This window comes from Carcharhinus amblyrhynchos, chromosome 19 (assembly GCF_965287045.1).
Source record: "Carcharhinus amblyrhynchos chromosome 19, sCarAmb.v2.hapA, whole genome shotgun sequence".
Taxonomy (NCBI): Eukaryota; Metazoa; Chordata; class Chondrichthyes; order Carcharhiniformes; family Carcharhinidae; genus Carcharhinus; species Carcharhinus amblyrhynchos.
This window is the reverse complement of record NC_137342.1, coordinates 3,949,932-3,974,718: the sequence shown is the minus strand read 5'-3', so window position 1 is coordinate 3,974,718 and position 24,787 is coordinate 3,949,932. Positions and strand designations below refer to the sequence as shown.

The 24,787-nt window shown below is 41.7% G+C and overlaps 1 protein-coding gene across 1 annotated transcript in view; it reads left to right on the top strand.

Annotated features, from left to right (window-relative positions):
* Positions 1–24,787, top strand: part of vezt (vezatin, adherens junctions transmembrane protein) — a 91,050-nt gene that overhangs the window by 4,025 nt on the left and 62,238 nt on the right. The window contains exon 2 of the mRNA XM_080207139.1: positions 18,983–19,114. Within this exon, the coding sequence (XP_080063265.1) occupies positions 18,983–19,114 (132 nt within the window). The remainder of the gene's footprint in view (positions 1–18,982; positions 19,115–24,787) is intronic.

Here is a 24,787-nt window from a genome sequence, read left to right as displayed (position 1 = left end):
CATGTATTTGTCTATTTGCCCCTTAAATGCTGCTATCGTACTTGCTTCCATCACCTCCCTGGACAGCGTGTTCCGGACACTCACCATCCTTTGTGTGAAACAAAAACTTGCCTCGCGTATTGCCTCTAAACTTTTCCCCACGCACCTGAAACCTATGTCCCCGAGTACTTGACTTTTCTACCCTAGGAAACAGCATCAAACTATCCATTCTGTCCATGACACTCATAATCTTGTAAACCTCTATCAGGCCACGCCTCAACCTCCATCATTCCAGTGAGAAAAAACTGAGTTTATCTAACCTCTCTTCGGAGCTAATACCCTCCAACCAGGCAACATCCTGGTAAACTTCTTCTATACCCTCTCCAAAGCATTCACATCCTTCTGGTAGCGTGGCAACCAGAATTGTATACAATATTCTAAATGAGGCCTAACTAAGGTTCTGTACAAGCTGTAGCATGACCTGCGAATTTTTATACTCAATGTCTTGACCGATCAAGGCAAGCATGCCACACGCTTTCTTGATTAATTTATCCACCTGCGTTGCCACTGTCAGTGATCGGTGGACGTGTACACTCAGATCTCTCTGCCATTTCAATACTCCTAAGGGACCGTTTACTGTATAATTCCTATACGCATTGGACCTTCCAAAATGCATTATCTCACACTTGTCCGGATTAAACTCCATCTACCATTTCTCCACCCAAGTCTCCAACTGGTCTAAATCTTGCTGTATCCTCTGACAATCCTCTTCACTATCTGCAACTCCACCAGTTTTTGTGTCATCTGCGAACTTACTAATCAAACCAGTTTCTTTTCCTCCAAATCATTTATATATATTCTACAAACAACAAATGTTCCAGAACTGATCCCTGTGGAACACCGCTAGTCACAACCTTCCATTCAGAAAAGCGCTCGGTCTTGTATGCCCAAGCCAGTTCTTTATCCATCTTGCCAGCTCTCCTCTGACCCCGTGTGACTTCACCTTTTGTACCAGTCTACCATGAGGTACCTTGTTAAAGGCTTTACTGAAGTCCATGTATACAGCAACCACTACCTTTCCCTCATCAATCATTTTTGTCACTTCCTCAAAAATCTCGATCAAGTTAGTGAGGCATGACCTCCCCACCACAAAACCATGCTGTCTATCACTATTAAGTCCATTTTATTATAAATGTAGTAAATCCTGTCCCTAAGAATCTTTTGCAATAATTTCTCTACCAGTAACATAAAACTCACCGGCCTATAATTTCCTGGATTATTCCTGTTGCCCCTTTTAAACAATGGAACAGCATTGGCTATCCTCCAGTCGTCCAGAACTTCACTTGTAGCCAATGAGGATACAAAGATTTCTGTCAAGGCCCCAGCAATTTCCAGCCTTACCTCCCTCAGTATTCTGGGGTAGATCTATCAGGTCCTGGTGATTTGCCTACTTTAATGCTTTTTAAGATGGCCAATACCACCCCCTTTTTGATATTGATACAACCCAGAATACTCACCCTATCCTAGGCTCCTCATCCACCAAGTCCCTCTCTTTGATGAACACTGAGGCAAAATATTCATTTAGTATCTTGCCCATTTCCTCTGGTTCCATGCATAGATTCCCTCCACTATCTTTGAGTGGATCACCCTTTCCTTGGCTACACTCTTGCTCTTTTCATACATATAAAATGCCATAGGGTTTTCCTTAATCCTGTTTGCATAAAGCTAAAGTTTATGGGAGGCTGGCCAGGAGGGCATTGAAATTGCCAAGTCTTGAGAAATGGAAGGCATGGATGTGGGTTTCAGCAACAGACGTGCAGAGTCAAGGGCGTTAGACCATGTGACAGATATGCATCAGGCATCTTGGGAACAGAATGGATGTGTGGTTGGAAGCTCAAAATGGTATCAAATAATTAATCTAAGTTGGGATGATCATGGCACTACGTCAAACAATTTTAGTAGCAACTTACATTTAGAGCATCGGTGAATGGCCTGTGTGCTATTAAATGTTGCAAAACTGTATGTTTAAGTAGCATCATATTGTGTAACAAAACTGCTTCATTGGCAGTCTCACTGAGCATGATGTTCAGTTATTAGATGTTAAGTTCTAATTTCACTGTTTGTGTTATGATAATTTAATGTTGATGCATACATTTTATTAATTGCAACATGTGCTTTGACATTGGATACAGTGTGTGCATCTCCAAAAATGTGTTTTGATTTTTTTAAAAAGTAGGATTTTTTAAATAAATTTTCTGGTGTGGAAGATGAACATGTTGCAATTCAGCCATTTAACAACATGTTAATTGTGAATCTCGTACTGTTTACTGGATTATTTATTTCATATAATTTATTAAGCAGTAGCTATTTGTCATAGAAGGAAGGATAACATCTTGTTTTATTATTGTAACAAAATAGTGTCCAACCATATAATGACAGCAATATTTTCACAAAACTAGACCTTTTCTGCCAAGTTTAGGCAAGCAATAGCGCAGTGACAATGCCACTGGATTAGTATTCCAGAGGCCTGGAATTTTTCACAACAGCTGGTGGAATTTAAGTTTAATTATGAAATCTGTAATAAAAATGCATGGTGGCACAGTGGTTAGCACTGCTGCCTCACAGCACCAGGGATCTGGGTTCAATTCGCAGCTTGGGTCACTGTGTGGAGTTTGCATGTTCTCCTTATGTCTGTGTGGGCTTCCTCCGGTGCTCCAGTTTCCTCCCACAGTCCAAAAGATACTCTGGTTAGGTGCCTTGGCCATACTAAATTCTCCCTCAATATACCCGAACAGGCGCTGAGTGTGGCGACTGGGAATTTTCAGAGTAACTTCATTTTTCAGTGTAAATGTAAGCCTATTTGTGACACTAATAAATAGACTTAAGATTTAAACTTTAAATGCTAGGATCTATATTGAAATAACCAGATTGTTGAAAACCCCCATCTGATCCACGAATGTCCTTTAGGAAAGCAAATGTGCCATCCTTACTTGGTGTTACCTATATGTGGCTCACAGCATTTCTTAACTGGTCGCTGAACTAGACTGGCAAATCACTCCTGAATAAGAGGCACAGTGGGCTCAAAATGTTAACTCTCTCTCTCTCTTCGCAAATGCTGGCAGACCGGTTGGGCTTTTACAGCATCTCTTTTAATTTCTGATTTTCAGCATCCCCAGTATTTCACTTTTATATTAGTAATGCACTCAGTTGTATCAACATACATAGTAGGATCAGAAATGGGCCAATCAACCCCTCGTGCCTGCTCTATCATTTAATAATCTGATTATAACCTGAACTCCACATGCCCGCATATTGTCAATAACCTTTCACCCCCTTGTTTATCAAGAATCTCTTTACCTCTGCCTTAAAAATATTCAAAGACATTGCTTCCATCATCTTTTGAGGAACTGAGTTCCAAAGACCAGTTATCCTCTGAGAGTAACCATTTCTCCTCATCCCTGTCTTAAATGGATGATCCTTCATTTTTTAACAATGGTCTTTAGTTCTAGATTCACCCACAAGAGGAGACATCCTTTTCTGCATCCATCTTGTCGTGGGCCCTTGGGATTTTGTATGTTTCAATCTTTTCTTGCTCTAGTGTATACAGGCCTACATTGTCCAACCATTCATCATAAGACAACCCATCTATTCCAGATATTGATCTAGTAAACCACCTGTGAACTGCTCCAATACATTTACATCCTTTCTTAAATAAGGGGACTAATACTGTACACGGTATTTCAGCTATGGTCTTACTGATGCCCTTTATAACTGAAGTATAACCTCCCTACTTTTGTCTTCAATTTCCCTTGCAATTAATAATAACATGCTATTAGCTTTCCTAATTCTTGCATTATGGCACCGTGGTTAGCATTGCTGCCTCACGGCCAGGGATCTGGATTCAATTCTGACCTTGGGTGATTGTGTGAAATTTGCAAATTCTCCCCATGTCTGCGTAAGTTTCCTCCAGGTGTTCTGGTTTCCTCCCACACTTCAAAGATGGATGGGTTCAGTTGATTGCCATGCTAAATTGCCTCTTAGTGTCTGGGTAAATAGGGAATTATGGGTATAGGCCTGATTGTGGTCAGTGCAGACTCAATGGACCAAATGGCTTCCTTCTGCACTGAGGGATTCTATGATCTGCATACTAACTTTTTGTGATTCATGCACTAGGATATCCAGATTCCTCTGCATTCCGGAGATCTGCAATCTCTCACCATTAAGATAAGATGCTCTTCCTTAATCTGTCTGCCAAGATGGTCACTTTTCCATTTTCCCACATTATACTCTATTTGCAAGATTTTCATCACGTCAAAGAATGAAGAAAATTACAGCACAGGAACAGGCCTTTCGGCCCTCCAAGCCTGCACCAACTATGCTGCCCGACTTAACTAAAATCTCCGACCCTTCTGGGGACCATATCCCTCTATTCCCATCCTATTCATGTACTTGTCAAGATGCCCCTTAAAAGTCACTACTGTATCCGCTTCCACTACCTGCCCCCGGTAATGAGTTCCAGGCACCCACTACTCCCTGTGTAAAAAAAAAAAAAAATTTGCGTCGTAATCTCCTTTAAAAGAAACTTAACCTATCTGAGAGAATCACAAATTTATTATGGCACAGAAAAATACCATTAGGCTCATTGTGGCTCTCCAATGAAGTAGTATGTCTTTGTGCCTTTACACCATACTCCTACACATTGTTTCTATTCAAGTAATCATCTAATGCTCTCTTGATTGTCTCTTTAATTTATGGCTAATGAATTTGATTTTTTTGAGGTGACTAGATGTGTAGATGAGGATGGTGCAATTAATGTATTCTACGTGGACGTCAGTACAGTTTTTGACAAGGTCTCGCTTGGGAGACTGTTCAAGAGGTAAGAACCCATGGGATTCAGAGCAGTTTGGCAAATTGGATCCAATATTGGTCGAAGATTACTTTTGTGACTGGAAGCTTGTGTCCAATGTGTGCTACAGGGCTTCGTGCTGGGTCCATTACTATTTATAGTGTAAATTAATGACCTAGGCTATTGAAAGTAGGTAGGATCAGTAAATTTGCAAATTACACGAAAATCAGTGGTGTAGTAAATAGTGAGGCGCAATGCCTTAGATTACAGGAAGATATAGATGGGCTGGTCAGATGGGCAGAACAGTAGCAAATGTAATTTAACCCTGAGAAGTGTGAAGTAATGCATTGAGGGAGGACTAACAAGGCAAGGAAATACACAATGAACAGAACGAGTTTATGAAATACAAAGGACCAGAGAAGTCTTGTGCAAGACCCCTGAAGGCACAGGGGAGGAGGGGAGAAGGAGGAATCATGATTGAGGCGCACAAAATTCAGAGCAGGAGATTTCGAGGGGATTTGAGGGAAAACGTTTTCACCCAGAGGGTGGTGGGAATTTGGAATCTACTGCCTGAAAGGATGGTCGAGGCAGGGATCTTCACAGTGGAGAAATATTTGGATGAACACTTCAAATGCCTTAGCATACCGGGCTATGAATGAAGTGCTGGAAAATAAGATGAGAATAAGTATGTACTTAATGTCCAGTACAAACATGATGGGCCGAAGGATCTCTTTTATGCTGATAAACCTGGTGACAAGTACCAGACAATGCCATTTTCAACACTGAAGAACCTAACCATCTCTCCTTGATTTTGAACAACATTTCTATCACTGAATAGCTTTGTTATCAACATCCTGGGGGTTACCATTGACCACAGACATTACTGGGCCAGCCATTTAATTCTGGCTGCAAGAATAGGACAGAAGCTGGGAATTCTGCTGCAGGTAACTCATCTCCTGGCTCTCCAAAATCTAGTCAACAAGGCTGGAGTATAGTGGAATATTTTTCCCTTGCCTAGATAACTGCAGCTCCAACAACATTCAAGAAGCCCAGCACCATCCAGGACAAAGCAGCCTGCTTGATTGGAGTCCCACCCATTCCCTCCACCACCAATGTAAAGTATGCACAGCAGCAATTTGCCAAGGCTCCTTCAACAAACTATGACCTCTTCCACATAGAAAAAGAGCATGTAAACACTATCACCTGTAAATTTCCCTCCAAGCCACACACCATCCTGACTTGGAATCATTTTGTCATTCTTTTAATATCACTGAGTCAAAACCTTCCAAAGAGCACTGTGGGTACACCTACGCCACATGCAGTTCAAGAATGTAGCTCACCACCACCTTCTCTAGGGCAACTGGAGTTGGGCAACAATAAAAATATATGTCCCCAATCTCTATATGGTAATTTTAGTTTTTTCATTGTATTCTTTAAGTCCAATCATTGGGGCAGACGTCTGGAGATTTGAACTTCAAAGACTTTATGGTCAGAAGTTGTAGACCATGTATTTCGACACAAAGGCAAAATACTGCAGATGTCAGTAACTGAAATAATAGAAAATACTGTTAATTCAGGGCAGACTATCAGTGGAGATAGAAATGCCAACTCTTTCTATCAGTGACCTTTCATTCAAAACTAAAAGCAATCACGGGGTGAGAGAAACAGTGTCAGTAGAAATGGTGGGATGGTGATTAGTGGAAGGACGGGAGTGAATCGATGGCGAAATGGTGCAGGGCAAAAGTGGGTGTTAATGGGACAGGTAAATAATTAAAAGATGGACCAGAAAATGTGCAAATATACTTTGACACTTAGTGCGAGTAGCTATTTCTTTGCAAGCCAATATGTCAAGAATGCCACAAGAGGTAATTCTCTTAACCTAGGCAACAAGTGGGAGGCTATTTAACCAAGAGAAACAATATATCTGAATCTAGCTATTTCTCTCTAATATCCACATACATGCTTTTCTGTTGACAGTATATATTAGCTGGCAATCAAGATTTATTGCCATTTTGTTTCCTATCCTACTCCTTTAATCTGGTGACATTTTGGGGAATTGTATCATACTCAACTAGTTCATGCAATAGAGAATGGGGTTAAATTCAGGATCACCCTGGTCACTGTAAAATAATATCATCGATACATTGATGTTTGGGAGAGCCTAACTTGATTCCTTGTGTACAATTTTTACATGTTTCTCATATCACATTTATTGTGTGCACCAGTTACACAAAATACCTGGCTTATGGTCAGATTTCCTACATTTGGAATATGGAAATCATCATTGTTAGATTCCCAGCTATATCATTTGTGAATTTTCTTCATTTGCAATTTGAGAGTTTTCAGGAACAGGAAATTGTTCCTTTTTTGATTAATATGAAGTGGCCTGCCTGCCTGCCTTCCCACCAAATCCCTCAATTTCTTTCTTGTCTGGAAATCCATCTAGTTGTTCCCTGAACCTATTACATGGTTGCTTCAGTGGATTTTTCTGGCAATTTGAAATGTGCAGTAAGTACCTGTACCATTACTCTGTACATTGCTACAATGATGGCTTGTCATTGATGTTTAGGTTCTTACCATCAGCTTCAAAGTTTACAAGTGTGTCTAGTCAAAGTATGACCTTTGAGTAGATTTTTAAGACTGATGGAGATACTGGTGAACCAATCTGTTCGTTCTCTTGTCTGCTGTTAAATGCACTGAAGAAACTGATTGATTAGAGATGACTGCCTTGAAATGTGAACAGACAACCTCTAACAGCTGTTTGTAAATTTCCACGAGCAAATTATGCATACTCCTTTACTCATGTAATTAAAAAGATGGAAGGAAAACTCCAACAGACATCTACGAGACCCAAACTGGAAAATGATTATTTGGAAGTAGAAAAGCGGTTGTGGTAATTTTTCAACACTGACCTTAGTGGCATTAAAACTACAACACCTGTTTGTATAGTAAACATGGTAGTTTATACATGAAATTTATGTCTCTAATTGTTTCAGTTGTGTAGTAACAGCTGTTGTGACTGACAAAACTGTTTCACCAGTAATGCAGTCACTGAGTGCCTTTCATCTAAAGCACTGATGGGGTGTCCAACTATACCTTAATATTCCATGTAATTCTGTTCAAAATTAACAGCAACGTACATTTATCTCACACCTTCAAAAGTAGTAAAATGTCCAAAAAAACTTCACAAGAGCGTTATCAAATAATAAAATTAACATGCAGCCACATAAAGAGAAGTGACCAAAAGCTTTGTCAGAGTATAAAGAATGGCAGAGAATGAAGAGTGCAAGGAAGTTGGCTAAAACAAGAGTTTCTGCAGGTATATAAACAGTGAGTGAGTGTTGGTCCTCTTTAGAGTGAAAATGTGAAGTTGATAGTGGATAATAAGGAAATGGCAGATGAAATGAATAAATATTTTGCTTCAATCTTCACTAAAGAGGATACAAAAATGTGCCAGTAATAGCTATAAATCAAGAGGTGGAAAGGGCAAGCTAGTGAAATTGCAATCACTGTTTTCTTAAAGTATTTATTTATTAGTGTCACAAGTTGCTTTTAGTAACACTGCAATTGAGTTACTGTGAAAATCTCCTAGTTGCCACACTCCTGTACCTGTTAGAGTACATTGAGGTAGAATTTAGTATGGCCGATGCACCTAACCAGCATGTCTTTCATACTGCGGGAGGAAACCAGAGCACCCAGAGGAAACCCACGCAGACGTGGGGAGAAAGTGCAGACTCCGCACATACAGTGATGCAAGCCAGGACTCAAACCTGGGACCCTGGTGCTGTGAGGCAGCAATGCTCACCACTGTGCTACCCTGCTTGGAAGCCGTACTGAGAAAATCTAATGGAGTTTCAAGTCTGCAAGTCCGAATGGACTTCACTGTAGGGTCTTAAAAGAGGTGGCTAACGAGGCAGTGCATTGCTAATTTTCCAAGATTTTGGGAAGCGCCCATCAGACTGGAAAGTAGCAAATATAATTCCTCTATTCAAGAAGGGAAGGAAGTAGAAAACAGGGAACTATAGGCCAGATAACTTGACATCTGTTGTGGGGAAGGTGTTAGAATCGATCATTAAGGTGGTTACAGCTGGGCACTTAAAGAAACTTAAAGTAATTGGGAAAAATCAACATGGTTTTGTAAAGGGCAATCGCATTTAACCAATTTATTGCAGTTCTCTGAAGGAATAACATGCGCTGTGAATTACAGGGAGCCTGTAGATGTCCTGTTCTTGTATTTCCAGAAGGCATTTAATGAGGTATCACATCAAAGGTTATTGCAGAAAGTAAAAGCTCATGGTTTTAGAGGTAACATTGGCATGAGTTGAAGATTGGCTGGCAGCCAGAAAACAAAGTATGCATAAATGGATCTTTTTCTGATTGTCAGATGGAGTCCTGTAGGGGCCGTAACTTTTTACAATTTTATGTCAATGACTTAGATTGTTGTTGATATTGTAGATTGACTCGAATTTTATGAATAGTAAACCGAAGCAAGAACGCTCCATTGAAAGCTGTTCTTTTTCATTATACGAGTTGAAACATCTGTAGTTTACAACAAAAAAACTATGACATCACCTTATATTTATGTTCATGCTGGTTGTTGGGTGGCACAGTGGTTGACACTGCTGCCTCACAGCAATTCCAGTTTGGGGTGACTGTGGGGTGTTTGCACGGTTTCTCTGTGTCTTCATGGATTGGGTGCTCTGCTTTGCTTTGGGGAAAAGCTCCAAAAGCTAGTGGCGTTTGCTCCCAAATAAACCTGTTGGACTTTAACCTGGTATTGTAAGACTTCTTACTGTGGTCACTCCCACAGTCGAGAGATGTGTGGATTAGGTTGATAGACCATGCTAAATTGACCCTTCATGTCAGGGGGATTAGTAGGTAAATATGGGGTTTGCAGGGTTAGGGCCTGGGAAGGATTGATGTTGGTCTAGGCTCGATGGGCCAAATGGTCTCCTTCTACGCTGTAGGGATTCTATGATCCCATAACAATTTTCTGACTTCCTGTGAAGTTATGAAACTTATTGACACAGCTGAATCTTTATTTCCTACGTTGGAATACATGGCAGTCACAGATAAAAGCTGAGAGTGAGAGAACGCACTGTTACACTCTGAACTGCATAAATGAAAGTATCAATGTGTCTCAAAAATAATGACCTGCGTTAGTCCTCCAGGACTGCTCCCCATCTCAGTGTATTCAGACCGATCAAATCTTGCTGATTGACCAGAAGCTGAACTGGTCTAGCCACATAAATACTGTGGCTACAATAGCTGGCCAGCGGATGGGAATTTTGCAACAGTGGTGGCACAGTGGTTAGCACTGCTGCCTCACAGAGCCAGGGATCTGGGTTCAATTCCCAGCATGGGTCACTGTCTGCGTGGAGTTTGTATGTTCTCCCCATATATGCATGGGTTTTCTGAGTGCTCCGGTTTTCTCCCAAAGTCCACGGATGTGTGGGTTAGGTGGATTGGCCATGCCAAATTGACCTTTGGTGTCAGGAGGACTAGCTAGGGTAAATGGGGTTATGGGGATAGGGCTTGGGTGGGATTGCGGCCAATGCAGACTCAATGGGCCAAATGCCTCCTCCTGCACTGTAGGGGTTCTACGATTCTAAGTTATTCACTCCTGAGTTCCCAAAGTCTGTCCACTGTCCTCAAGGCATGTCAAAAGTTTGATGGAATACTCTCCAATTGCCTCAGTGAGTGCAGCTCCAACAACATTGATCTGGGTGATGCTTCTTCAGTGTACCCTTTGATCAGCACCTGATCCATCAAAAGAAACATTCACTGTTCCTATCATTGACACACAGTGGCAGCAACTTGTACCACCTAGAAAATTCAGTGCATCAACTTGTCAAGGCTCCTTCAACATCACCTTCCTAAACCTGCAATGTCTACCACCTGGAAAGATGAGGGCAGCAGACCCATTGGAATACCACCACCTATAAGTTCCCTCCAGATTACCCATCATCCTTAAATAGAACTATATTGAAAATCTGATTGTTTGTTGACAGGCACCAAATATAATATCTGTGAGAAGCTATGATTGTGAATTGTTTTCTCTTATAGAAATTAGGAGCAGGAGTAAGTCCTTTGAGCCTGCTCCGCCATTCATTTTGATCGTGGCTGATCACTGAATTCAATATCCTGATCCCTCTTCCTCCCCGTATCCCTTGATCCCTTTAGCCCCAAGTGCTATATGCAATTATTTCTTGAAATCAAACAGTGTTTTGGCTTCAACTACATCTAATGGTAATGAATTTCACATGTTCACCACCCTCCAGGTGAAGAAATTTCTCCTCACCTCAGCTCTAAAATGTTTACCCCTAGTTCTGGACACTCCCACTATTGGGAACATTCTGTGTCAATCTACCCTGTTAGAATTTTATAGTTTCTATGATATCCACACTCACTCTTCTAACCTCCTGTGAACATAATCCTAACCGACTTGCTCCCTCCACATATGACAGACCTGCCGTTTCAACCTGGTAAACCTTCGTTGAACCCTTCTATGGTAAGGACATCCTTCCTTAGATAAAGACATCAAAATTGCACACGGTACTGCAGGTGTGGCCTCAACAACACCTTATACAATTGCAGCAAAACATCCCTATCCCTATACTCAGATCCTCTTGCTATGAAGACGAATGTACCATATATCTGCGCGCTTATTTTCATGATACATGAGGGCTCCAAGATCTTATTGATATCCACTCTCTCAATTTACACTCATTCATATAATAATCAGTCTTCTTTGTTGCCACCAAAATAGATAATCCCACATTTATCCACATTATGCTGCATCTGCCATACAGATGCCCACATGTTCAGACTGTCTAAATCACGCTTAAACATCTCTGCGTCCTCCTCACAGCTTACCCTCCCACCCAACTTTCTATCATCTGCAAATTTGGAGATAATATATTCAGTTCCCTCTTTCAAATCACTAAAATATGATGTGAACAGTTGGGGTCCTAGCATAGATCCTTGTGGAACCTCACTAGTCACTGACTCTCAATCTGCAAAGACCCATTTATGACAACTCTTCGTTTCCTATCTGCTAACCAGCTTTCTATCCACCTCAAGACACTTAAAGCTCATGGATTGCATGTACTTTACAGAGTAGTCTACTATGTGAAACCTTGTTGAAAGCTTTCTGAAAGTCCAAATAAACCACATCCACTGGTTCTCCTTGGTCAACTCTGCTAGTTACATCTTTAAAAAATTCCAACAGATTAGTCAAGCATGACTTCCCTTTGTAATTCCATGTTGACTTTGTCTGATGATACCACTGTCTTCCAAATGCTGGGTTATGAAATCCTTGAAAATAGATTTTATCACCTTCTCCAGTACCGACCTTCGGCTCGCTGGTCTATAGTTCTCTGTTTTCTCTCTACCTCCCTTTTTGAATAGCGGGTTTATATTAGCTACCCTTCAATCTGCAGGAACTATTCCAGACTCCATAGAATTTTGGAAAATAACCACCAATGGATCTACTATTTCCAGGGCAATTTCCTTATACACTCTGGGATGAAGATTATCAACACCTTCAATCCCATCAATTTCCCTAAAACCATTTCTATACTAATGCTGATTTCCTTCAGCTCCTCATAAAACATATTTCTCTCAGCACTTCTGGTACATTATTCATGTCTGTCTTTTTAGAGATTGAAGCAAAGTACAAACTTCATTCCTCAGCCATTTCTTTATTCCCTGTTTTGAATTCTACTGTTTCTGACGGTAAGAGGCCGCCATTCATTTTTGTCAGTCTTTTTCTCTTTACTTATCTACAGAAGCTTTTACAGTCAGTCTATATTCCCTGTTTGCTTACTTTCATACTCTATTTTTCCGTTCTGAATCAATCTCTTGATCCTCCTTTGCTGAATTCTAAACTGCACCCAATCCTCAGGCCTATTGCTTTATCTTGCTAATTTGTATGCTTCTTTGAGTCTGATACTATTTCTAATTTTCCTTGTAAGCCATGGTTTGGTGACAATTCCCTTACTACTCTTGTGCCAAACAGGAATAAACAACTTCTGGCATTCACCTATTCATTTTTTAAATGCCTGCCATTGCCTGTCCACTGTCTTTCCCAGTCCATCATGGCCAACTCATGCCTCAAACCATCATTGTTGCTTTTATTGAGATTCAGGACCCTGGTCTCAGAATCAACTACACCATTATCCACCTTGACAAAGAATTCTACCATATTATCATCACTCATCCCCAAGAGTTCTCCCACAACTAAATTGTCAACTAATCCTTTCTCATTGCATAACACCCAGTCTAAGATGGCCTGCTTGCTCCATTGTTGGTTCCTCAATGTATTGCTCCAGAAACATCCAAAATCTCACCCAAATGCTACATGATTTGCCCTGCCAAATGTTTTCCATGTGCTGTTTTTATTTCAAATGTTCAGCAACCACATTTTCCTTCTGACTAAAAGCTGTTAGATTATTGTGAAAGCATGACATAGAACATAGAACATTACAGCGCAGAACAGGCCCTTCGGCCCACGATGTTGCGCCGACCAGTTAAAAAAAAACAACAACAATGACCCACTAACCTAAACCAATCCCTTTTCGTCCATAAACCTATCCACAGACCTCTTAAACGCCCCCAGACTAGGCGCATTTACAACTGCAGCAGGCAGGGCATTCCAATCCCTCACCACCCTCTGGGTAAAGAACCTACCCCTGACATCCGTCCTATAACTACCCCCCCTTAGTTTAAAGCCATGCCCCCTCGTGCTAGATTTTTCCATCAGAGGAAAAAGGCTATCACTATCCACCCTATCTAAACCTCTAATCATCTTATATGTTTCAATAAGATCCCCTCTTAGCCGCCTTCTTTCCAGCGAAAACAACCCCAAATCCCTCAGCCTCTCCTCATAGGATCTCCCCTCCATACCAGGCAACATCCTGGTAAACCTCCTCTGCACCCTCTCCAAAGCCTCCACATCCTTCCTGTAATGTGGGGACCAGAACTGCACACAATACTCCAAGTGGCCGCACCAGAGTTGTGTACAGTTGCAACATAACGCTACGACTCCTAAATTCAATCCCCCTACCAATAAACGCCAAGACACTGTATGCCTTCTTAACAACCTTATCTACTTGATTCCCAACTTTCAGGGATCTATGTACACATACACTTAGATCCCTCTGCTCCTCCACACTATTCAAAGTCTTCCCGTTAGCCCTATACTCAACACATCTGTTATTCCTACCAAAGTGAATTACCTCACATTTCTCTGCATTAAACTCCATCCGCCACCTCTCGGCCCAGCTCTGCAACCTGTCTAAGTCTTCCTGCAAACTATGACACCCTTCCTCACAATCTACCACACCTCCGACTTTGGTGTCATCAGCAAATTTACTGATCCACCCAACTATACCCTCATCCAGATCATTAATAAAAATCACAAACAGCAGTGGCCCCAACACAGATCCCTGAGGCACACCACTTGTAACCGAACTCCATGATGAATATTTACCGTCAACCACTACCCTCTGTCTCCTATCCGCTAGCCAATTCCTAATCCAGTTCCCTAGATCACCCCCAATCCCATACATCTGCATTTTGTGCAGAAGCCTACCATGGTGAACCTTATCAAACGCCTTACTAAAATCCATATACACCACGTCCACTGCCTTACCCCCATCCACCTCTTTGGTCACTTTCTCAAAAAACTCAATAAGGTTAGTAAGGCACGACCTACCCGCCACAAAACCATGCTGACTATCTCCAATCAACTCATTACTCTCCAAATAACTATAAATCCTATCCCTAATAATTTTTTCCAAAACCTTGCCCACAACAGAAGTGAGACTCACCGGTCTATAATTCCCGGGGAAGTCTCTGTTCCCCTTCTTAAACAATGGGACAACATTCGCTAACCTCCAATCATCTGGTACTATACCAGAGGCCAACGACGACCTGAAGATCAGAGCCAGAGGCTCTGCAATCACTTCTCTTGCCTCCCAGAGAATCCTGGGGTAAATCCCATCCGGACCAGGGGACTTATCTATTTTCAGACCCTCCAGAATATCCAGCACATCCTCCTTATCAACTGTAACACTGTCAATTCTACTCCCCTGCAACCCAGTGTCCTCCTCAGCTATATCCATGTCCCCCTGCGTGAACACCGAAGAGAAATATTGGTTCAATGCTTCACCAATCTCCTCCGGTTCCACACATAACTTCCCTCTGCCGCCTATAACTGGCCCTAACCTTGCCCTAACCAACCTTCTGTTCTTGACGTACCTATAGAACGCCTTAGGATTCTCCTTAACCCTATCAGCCAAAGTCTTCTCATGTCCTCTTTTAGCCCTTCTTAGCTCGCTCTTCAACTCCCTCCTAGCCAATCTAAAGCTCTCTAGTGCACTACCCGAGTGCTCACGTCTCATCCAAACATAAGCCTCCTTTTTCTTTTTAACCAACGAATCAACTTTTTTGGTGCACCACGGTTCCCTAGCCTTACCAATTCCACCTTGCCTGACAGGGACATACCTATCACAGACTCGCAGTTGACTGGTTCACAAATCCTGCTTAGCCTGAACTGTAGGCAACCTATTGCCCAACTATGCCAATTGTAGCTCAGTTGGTCACCCTGCCACTGAGTAATGAGGTTGTAGCTTCAAATTCCACAAGATTCAAGAGACTTGAGCACAACAATGCAATATTAAGGGAATATTGAATCCAAAGATATGTAGGTTAACTGGATTTGACATGGGGGTTACAGGGATGGGCCTTGGTAGGAAGTCTGACAGAGAGTTGGTGCAGACTCGATAGGCGAAATGGTCTCCTTCTGCGTGTCGGAGTTCTATGAATGCTATTTTGTCAGACATGCATTCCTTCCAATCAGACATGAAACTGAGACCCTCTGTCAGGTGAGCACTAGAATTTTCATGGCACTGTTTCAAAGAAGAGTAGGGCAGTCCACTGTCTTGGCAGCATTTATCTGTCAGCCAATATCACAATGACTCTGGTCGTTACCACATCGCTGGATTTTTTTGGGAGCTTGCTGTGTGCAAATTGGCTGCTGCATTTTGTACGTTACAACTGTGACTATACCAAAATGGTTGTAAACTGCTTTGGGACCTCCTTCCTTTCTTTTGGGACAACTAACAATGGGAAATAAATGTAGACCTTGCTGGTTTCACTCGTACCTTGAGAATTAATTTTAAAAATTACATTTGTACTTCCCGTACAAGCTTTCTTTTTGGTCTGCAATGATTGACAGTTCAGAACCAAATTACAGGCTGTAAGTAGATGGTGCGGGACTGTTAGGGCTGCCCAAGTTCATTTTGTTTCAGGGAAGACAAAGTTTAATTCCATAAACTAAGACCCAGAAAGGAGAGAAAAATATTCTCTCGAAAGTTGCCAGTTTTCAAGGTAATGACTGCTAAATACCTGCATGGATATTGTTTCACACAATATACTGAGCTGGATTTTCAGGAAATGCATGAAAATTAGAACAGGCATGCAAGGAGGTAGCATGAATGTTCTCTCCCTGCTACTTCAAATGCATCCCACTGCAGCCCAGAACCTGGGATAGGTATGCTAACTTCACACAGCAAACTCTGGGACAGGTATGCTAACTTCACACAGCAAACTCTGGGATAGGTATGCTAACTTCGCACAGCAAACTCTGGGATAGGTATGCTAACTTCGCACAGCAAACTCTTATGTACACCTGAACTGTAAAAAAAGGCTCCAAATGTATAACATTTCCCCGCAGTTTATTAATACATATCTCCTGTAATTTGATTACAAAACAGCGCTGCTTAACACAAACCTCTCAAATGTAATGCCCTGGTATTTCTAGACATGAGTACTGAAGACATTTCCATTTTCAGCTGTTACCAGAAACTGAACACCCTGGATTGCCGGTTCTGTCCTCCTTCCTGGCTGATCACTCAAATTAAAAAATTGTTGTGCGTAGCCCTGAGCTGAACTTTGAACCCTATTTCCAGTTCATCAGTTGATTGCACATTTCAATCTCATCATAAACATGGCCCATCTATATCAACTATTTGTCGATTCTGTCTGTCAGATCTTGCTCAGCTTCTCTTATGCTCCCCTCAGTTGTTCACTACACAAGCTTCAGCTGATCCAGAGCCCTTGCTACTTGTGTTCTATCCACCAACCTGATTGCGTGCCAATCTTCACAAGGCCACTGCTTTTCAACACCTATCACTCATACTCCCATCGATGGCACAACCTGCAGCCAGCACCTTCTTGTGCCCATCTCCCCAAATCCCTTTCCCTTGCTACCTATCTTTCCACCTTCAGAAGCCTCTTCAAAACTTAATTTTTTGACTGTTTGGAGCCATCTTTCAACATTCACTGACACACTCTTTAGGTTCGAATAAATCTTCCTTCTGTTAAGACTGTTTGGACACTTTGGTCCCGATTTTACCATTCGGAGGCTAAGGGCTGGATCCTGACGTAAAACGGATCTGAGCTCAGAATCCTCGTTCCAGCGCGCCAATATGCTTTTTGCTGGCTCCGGTCCGATCCACGCTGTGGGGGGGGCTTAGCGCTGCCGGAACGATTGGAGCTCTGAACTGTGCATGCGCGGTTCGAAAAAAACTGAAACAGCGCACCCAGGCGCGTGAGAAACAAAACCAGCGGAGAGCACCGGGGTAGGGGGAGATGGACTTGGGAGAATCTCCATGCCCCCAACCAGAGATCCATCTGAGCCTGCACACCCCCCCTCTTCGGCAGACACCAGCAGAAGGCCAGGAAGGTGCTGCAGGCGGTCCAACGAGTGCAGTAAGAAGTCTCTCAACACCAGGTTAAAGTCCAACAGGGGTGTCTGCGAAGCGTGTTCGAGGAGGATGGGCTTCGGAGGTTCCCCTGCAGAATAGGAATCCTCTTTGGATTTTTATTCTGCAGGTTGATAACAGCGCGGATCTGGGACAGAACCGAAGATGGTAAATTGAGATTTGGTGGTAGGGTTGGGCGCGCGGTTCATTAAATGGATTTAAATGCATGCTAATGCATTTAAATCATCGGGCCGCCCGTTTGGGGCATGGACTGGATTTGCGCCCAAATCGGGTGTCGGTAAAGGCGTGATCTGCTAGGTTTCGGGTGCGGATCGCATTGCAGGCCCGATGCCCGAATTTACTGCAATTTCGAATTTTTGGTAAAATCAGACCCTTCATGTGGGACAAGTGTTCTAAAGTTGCAAGTTGTTGTTAAATATTGATGAATAAAAAAAAACAAAAAAATTGCTACACTTCAAAACAAAATTTCAATTTCCTCTCTGCTTCCATTTTCTTGCCTTGCTTCCTGAAGCCAGCAATTTGTGAAGGTCAGTGAGTGCAGTTATTTCTCAGGATACAACCAAAATGATTAGTTTTTATTGGAAATTGTACAGTGAGCATCCTTGCAAAGCATCACGTCTGTGTCCCACTTTGTCCTTGCCCAACATTCACATTTATCCACATAAATCACTCAATGGGGATCAGGAGCAGCAGCAGTCCTACCATTGCTTATCCCCTCCTTAACATGAAATAGTGGAGCCAATTTAACTTCCTCTACTGCCATCCCATCTGAGCTTGATTAATTCCTGCCTTTACCAATTAAACTTGGACCCTTCCAGCACTGTACAATTGTGTCACATTACATGACCCGTTGGATCAGCATATGCTCATGGGATAGTTCTTTTTCGATCTTAAAGAAGAATTAGTAGTTTTCTTCAGTTAAATATGCCATTACAATGGGCGGCATGGTAGCACAGTGGTTAGCACTGCTGCTTCACAGCTCCAGGGACCTGGGCTCGATTCCCAACTTGGGTCACTGTCTGTGTGGAGTTTGCACATTCTCCTCATGTCTGCTTGGGTTCCCTCCGGTGCTCTGGTTTCCTCCCACAGTCCAAAAATGTGCGGATTAGGTTGATTGGCCATGCTAAAATTGCCCTTAGTGTCCTGAGATGTATAGGTTAGAGGGATTAGTGGGTAAATATGTAGGGATATGGGGGTAGGGCCTGGGTGGGATTGTAGTTGGTGCAGACTCGATAGGCCAAATGGCCTCTTTCTGTATTGTAGGGATTCTAAGTCATCTCTTGCAAGCATGCAAGTTAACTGTATAATGTGCTTTTTCATTCCTTGCCTAACTAGCTGGTTTTCCTGTTTCCCTTTTATCTACCAGAACTCTCCATTATACCAGTACTTGCAGGATGTGGGACACACTGACTTTGAAATCTGTCCAGCTTCATCTCGGGCGGAAGAATGTTCATCAAAGGAGGAGCCAAATGAACTGGAAATCCCTGCCACACCAACAGTGAGTGCTTAGAACCTTGAAAATAGAGGAACGTTTTAGGACCTGACATAAAACATAGTGTCCTTTCAATTAATATTTGCCAAAATTAGCCATTGTATTTTGTCTTTTACATAAAAGCTAAACCATTGAGAAATTTCAGTCAAGATTTTGTGTAGTATATCAAGCTTTTGAATTTATCTTGAGAGCTCATTTACAATAACCCATTGAAACAACAACTTCATTTATGTGGAGGCTTTAATGTGGGAAAACATCTCAAGGTGTTTCACAGGAACATTTATCAAACAACATTTTCACCAAGCCACACAAGGTGATATTAATGTAGATGCGTAAAAGCTTGGTAAAGGTTTTGGATTTTAGCAGCATCTTTAAGGAGAAGACATTGACTGAGAGGTGGAGACATTGTAGGCTTGGAGGTTGTGAGGAGAGAAAGGCAATGGAAAGATTTGAACATAAGAATATTAAAATTAAGGTGTTTATGGAATCATAGGAGGCTATTCTGCCCCACCCTGGCCCTATTTCCGTAACCCCATATGTTTACCCGGCTAACCCCCCTAACATTAGGGTCAATTTAGCATGGCCAATCAACCTAACCCACACATTTTTGGACAGTGGGAGGAAACTGGAGCATCTGGAGGAAACTCACGTAGACATACGGAGAATGTGCAAACTCCATACAGACAGTGACTGAGGCTAGAATTGAATCCGAGCCCCTGGTGCTATGAGGCAGCAGTCCTGGTCGCTATGCCACTGTGTTGCCATTACTGGACTAAGAGCCCATGTAGCTCAGCAAGCACAGTTAACCGTGGATGAGTAGGATAAAAAAATTTTTAATTGAATTTGTTTCAAAGTATGAAAGTTGTCTTTTTTCCCAGCCTTCAAATATTGTTTAGTTGATTCCATCATAAGAGCAGCATTTCTTCTTATTGATACGGTGAGGCGCTATAAAAATGGTGCGTACCCTTCTGAATCCTTTATCTAACCTAACGCAGTAAGAAATAGTTTACTCACCTTAAAGTTCTGCCATGACTTATTACAGAGTCTTAACAGGGTCTGTAATTTATTGAAAATATGCTGATTTATACTTGAAATTTAATCAGAAGTTGAGATTTCTTTCTGGGTAATACATATACTGATTATATTTTCATTCTGAGAAAAATATGCCTCGTATCTGCAGTGAGTGTTGTTGATAAATCGAATATTTCACACTGTGGAAGTGGGAGAGAACTGTAGTGAGTTTGAGATTAGGGCATGTTATTACGAGAGAGTAAAGTAAGCTCTACTTTGCATGTGAATGTGTTTTATCTAATCTGGCTGGGATTGAAGTAGACAGAGTGCTAAAAGTGGAATGTGTTTCATTTGCCAGAACTGATATCCCTCACCTTGAAAATAATATAAGAGTCACCAACAAATTTCTCATGGGGAAAGGAAGTTGCAATTGTTAAAATCCTCCCAATATATTATTTCTTGGAATGCAAATTATTTAAAAACATTCTGAACAGAAATCCTAGCTTTGGGATTCTGTAGAAGTCTGTTTCCAATGGTGTTATGTGACCGTCAGCCTTAAACATATTGTGTTACTGTATCTCAGTGGGTATCTGAACAATCCATTAAGATCATCAGTGACTGTATTGAATGGTAGCCATGACGTGGAGATGCTGGTGTTGGACTGGGGTGGGCACAGTTAGAAGTCTCATAACACCAGGTTAAAGTCCATCACAAGCTTTTGGTGTGCTGCTCCTTCATTAGGTGAGTGTACCTGATGAAGGAGCAGTGCTCCAAAAGCTTGTGATTCCAAATAAAGCTGTTGTTATGAGACTTCTTATTGTATTGAATAGTGGCGCTAGTTTGAGCCATATGGAATACTCCTGCTCCTATTTTTTGTATTGTGTCATAGTAGAGGAATGACAATGCTAGGTTAGGCCCCACAACAGGAAATTTTAACAGCTCCTGGATCATCCCAAGATTGCAAAGAAACATCAAACTTCTAATAGGGATGAAAATTGGAGTAGGAGGGAGAAAATAAGCAAATTGAAAGAATTAATAGCAATCAGGTTTTTAACCAAGTACATTCTTCAGATTGTCCTCAAAGGAATAAGAACCAAGAGGTCTAATCAACTCTATTTCAAGCCATGTTATTCAGTCTATTTGCATTGTGTGCAGTTATATAAGAGAATAAATCTCTACAGTAGTCATATTTCTTTGTTATTGACAAAATAACCTTCCTTTCCAAATGTTTATCTGATGGATGTGCCCTCCAAAGGGGGGTTTGGGAGGGAATCTGCAGTTGGATCCAAATGCCCGACAGAAACATCAGTAGCACCAGTTTCATTCAATTGGTGGGAAGCTTTCAAATCAAATCTGGAGTCAGGCAGGGCTGCCCTCTATCCCTTGTCCTCTTTATGTATTGTATAGAACCTCCTTGCCAAGTCCTTCAGGAAGAATTTGGGCATAGAAAGAGTGATGATCCCAGGCTATGGAGGCACTCGGGTCAAAGCCTCCTTGTACGTGGACAACGTTGTTGTCTTCTGCTCAGATTCGATATCGGGGTGCAGGCTCATGAACATCTGTGACCAGTTCAAACTGGCCTCAGGTGCCAGGTAAACTGTGGAAAGAGCAAAGCCATTTTCTTTGGGAACTGGGCTGACCAATCCAATATCGCCCTTTCCCTGATAGCTATCTTTGTGTGCGGGTGCATCAAACTGTGTGCAAGTCCTTGGTACACAAGGACCTACACCAGATTTCATGACGTACTGAGGTTCTGCCTGTCTCAGGCAAAGTTGCAAGGAATTGGTCTGGCCAAATTGCCATGCAATGCTTCAAGTTGGACCGTGCCTTATCACCTATAAGTTTGTTCAGAGAAACACCTTTGATCACAAGGCGATCGAGCAGCAGTCTGCATATAATATCCTCAAGGCCCTGAGGGAAAATGAGATGGTGGATTATGTCAGATGGTTCCTTAAGTCATTTAGTAGAATGCTTCATTGCCAGACTTTTCGAACAAGCATCAAGACATAGTTTGGCTGACGGTGAGAAGAGCACTCCCCGTCTTATCCTTCATGCACACTCAAAGTCTCTGTGCAACAGCACACTGCTTTTGAAGTGTGTGAGGGGGAAAAGATTATCGCGCACTCCTTGTGGAATGTGTCTATGCAAAGATGGTCTGGAGAGAGAGGCAGTGGTATTTGTCGAGATTCTTCCTGAGCAGTTCTGTGACACAAGGCTCTATGCTCCGGGCTGTTCCCAGGAACACAGATCAAGACAAACGTCAGCTGCCACTGGAGGGTCATCAATCTGGTGAAAGATGCCCTTGGTCTGCCCGAAACTTGTTGATCCTCCAGTGCAAAGAATTGTCCTTGACCAAATGCTGCAGATTGGCACATTCTAAGGTTCAGGATGACATGCTGAAGGACACACTCAAGCTTGGGGCAACTGCTGCCTAGGCACAATCTGGAAAGGCCACCATTAAGGCCTTTCAGGCCATGTATACCAAGGGGCTGGTAACTAAAGCCCTTTGTGTGTGCTTACTGTATGTAACTGTAATGAAGCAGCACAGAGTGCAACATGACTGATATAGATAGTATGAACAGGATCGTACTCTCTGTAATGGAAATATTCAAATGTTTGTAATGTCCTCATTACTGAATTGAAACATCTCGGAGTGAGTCTTGATCTCTGGAGAAAATATTAATATCACTACACTTCCTTGTTAGAACAGTTTTTGCAGAAAAACCTCTGAAATGCATCATATATGCCATACCAGAGTATTGTATCAGATTAGAATCTCTTCCAGACAAATTTACATAACTTGCTGAAATGTTAAGCATAATCTGTAATTTAAATATGTGTTTTTGCTGTCAAGTACAGATGGTGTGTTCTGTGACTCTGAAGCTCAATTTACACTTGCATATTAATTTGAGAATTGTAGAAGGACCAAATCAATTTACTTTTCAAAAGGAGTCTGAATACTATGGAACATGTATTGCTTTGAAAGCTGCATTGTTTTAAATTTACGAATGATATAGAAATATTATCTTGCAAGTACTTTATTGCAACTGTTAGCCATTCCTGTATTTCATAATGGCCAAACATGTGAAGATTCAGTTCTCTATCAAAGAAAATGTTCTGCAAAAACTGTATGTGCAAAAGTAAGTTACACCATTGTGATGTAGCTCTTGTCTAAGAGAATATCACAACCTCTGGTGTTTGACGTGAACTTGCAGCATATTCTGTTTTGGAGCTATGCAGTTTAACTGTAAAGCCATGTTCCATTTTGGGCACCACAAATTAGGAAAGAAATGTTGGCCTTGGAGGGATTGCAGCACAGTTTAACCTGAATGATACCAGGGTTAACAGTGTTGAGCAGGTTATATGAACTTGCCTTGTATTTCCACAAGTGCAGAATGTCGAGAAAAGATTCAGTCAATATGGTTGCAATGTTGAAGAGATTTGATGGAGCAGATATGGAGCAATGAGAATAAGGAGACATAACTTTAAAATTGGAGTGAGGCCATTTGGGAGCAAAACTGGGAATCAGTTTTCACATCAAATGTAAAAAATATGCAACTTGCTGCCCATAAGACTGGATCTGGGGCAGTTGGAAGCCTCCAAGAATGGTAGATTTTTGTCAAGTAAAGAATATCAAGGAATATAGAGAAAAGGCGAGTGAATGGATTTAAGGTACCGATAATCTACGATATAATTAGATGTTGAGTATGCTTGAGGGACTGAATGAGTTCCCCCCATTCCTAATGTTCCCGTATTTCTAACTAAGATTGCTAATTGTTTTTTCTATTGGACAAAAACTGAAGTAATGCTGCTTAACTGGGCAGCACGGTGGCACAGGAGTTAGTAATGCTGCCTTCACAGCGCCAGGGACCCGGGTTCGATTTCCCAGCTTGGGTCACTGTGTGGAGTCTACACATTCTCCCATGCCTGCATGAGTTTCCTTTGGGTGCTCCAGTTTCCTCCCACAGTCCAGAAATGTGCGGGTTAGGTGGATTGGCCATGCTAAATTCTTCCTCAGTGTATCTGAACAGGTGCCTGTGAATGATAAGTAGGGAATTTTCCCAGTCACTTCATTGCAGCGTTAATGTAAGCCTACTTGTGATTAATAAATAAACTCAAATAAATAAACTTAACTATTCAAATCTCAAGTATTGTATACCCTTAAATTGGTTTGAATTAATTGATCATTTTGAATTTTGTTTGCACTTCCTCAAACATTTTTAAAGCTGGCCACCTTAATTTAAACTACTTAATCTGATTTACCTAGGGAACTTCGGCTTTGAGTGGGGAGAGTGATTTCAAATTGACAGGAACAGGTGGTAGATTAAATGTATAATGTCATACAAGAAGAAAAAGTATATTTCTGCAATGTCATTTTCCTTGGGTTCTATTCTGAGCAATATCTAAGGCTGCTGAACAAGTGATTTTTTTTGAACTTGGGCTAGGCTTGACTTGTAGGCATTTTTACTCTCTTAACATTCAACTCATTTTTTCATTCAAAGTATTTAATGGATCTTGTCAAGAAAACACTTTTTTAGTCATTATTATTCTTCCACAGGAAGTGGGCATCAATGGCTAGGCCAGCACTTTTATTGCCCATCCCTAATTGTTCTTGAGAAGTTGATGGTGATATGCCTTTGTGAAACACTGCAATCCATGTAGTATAGG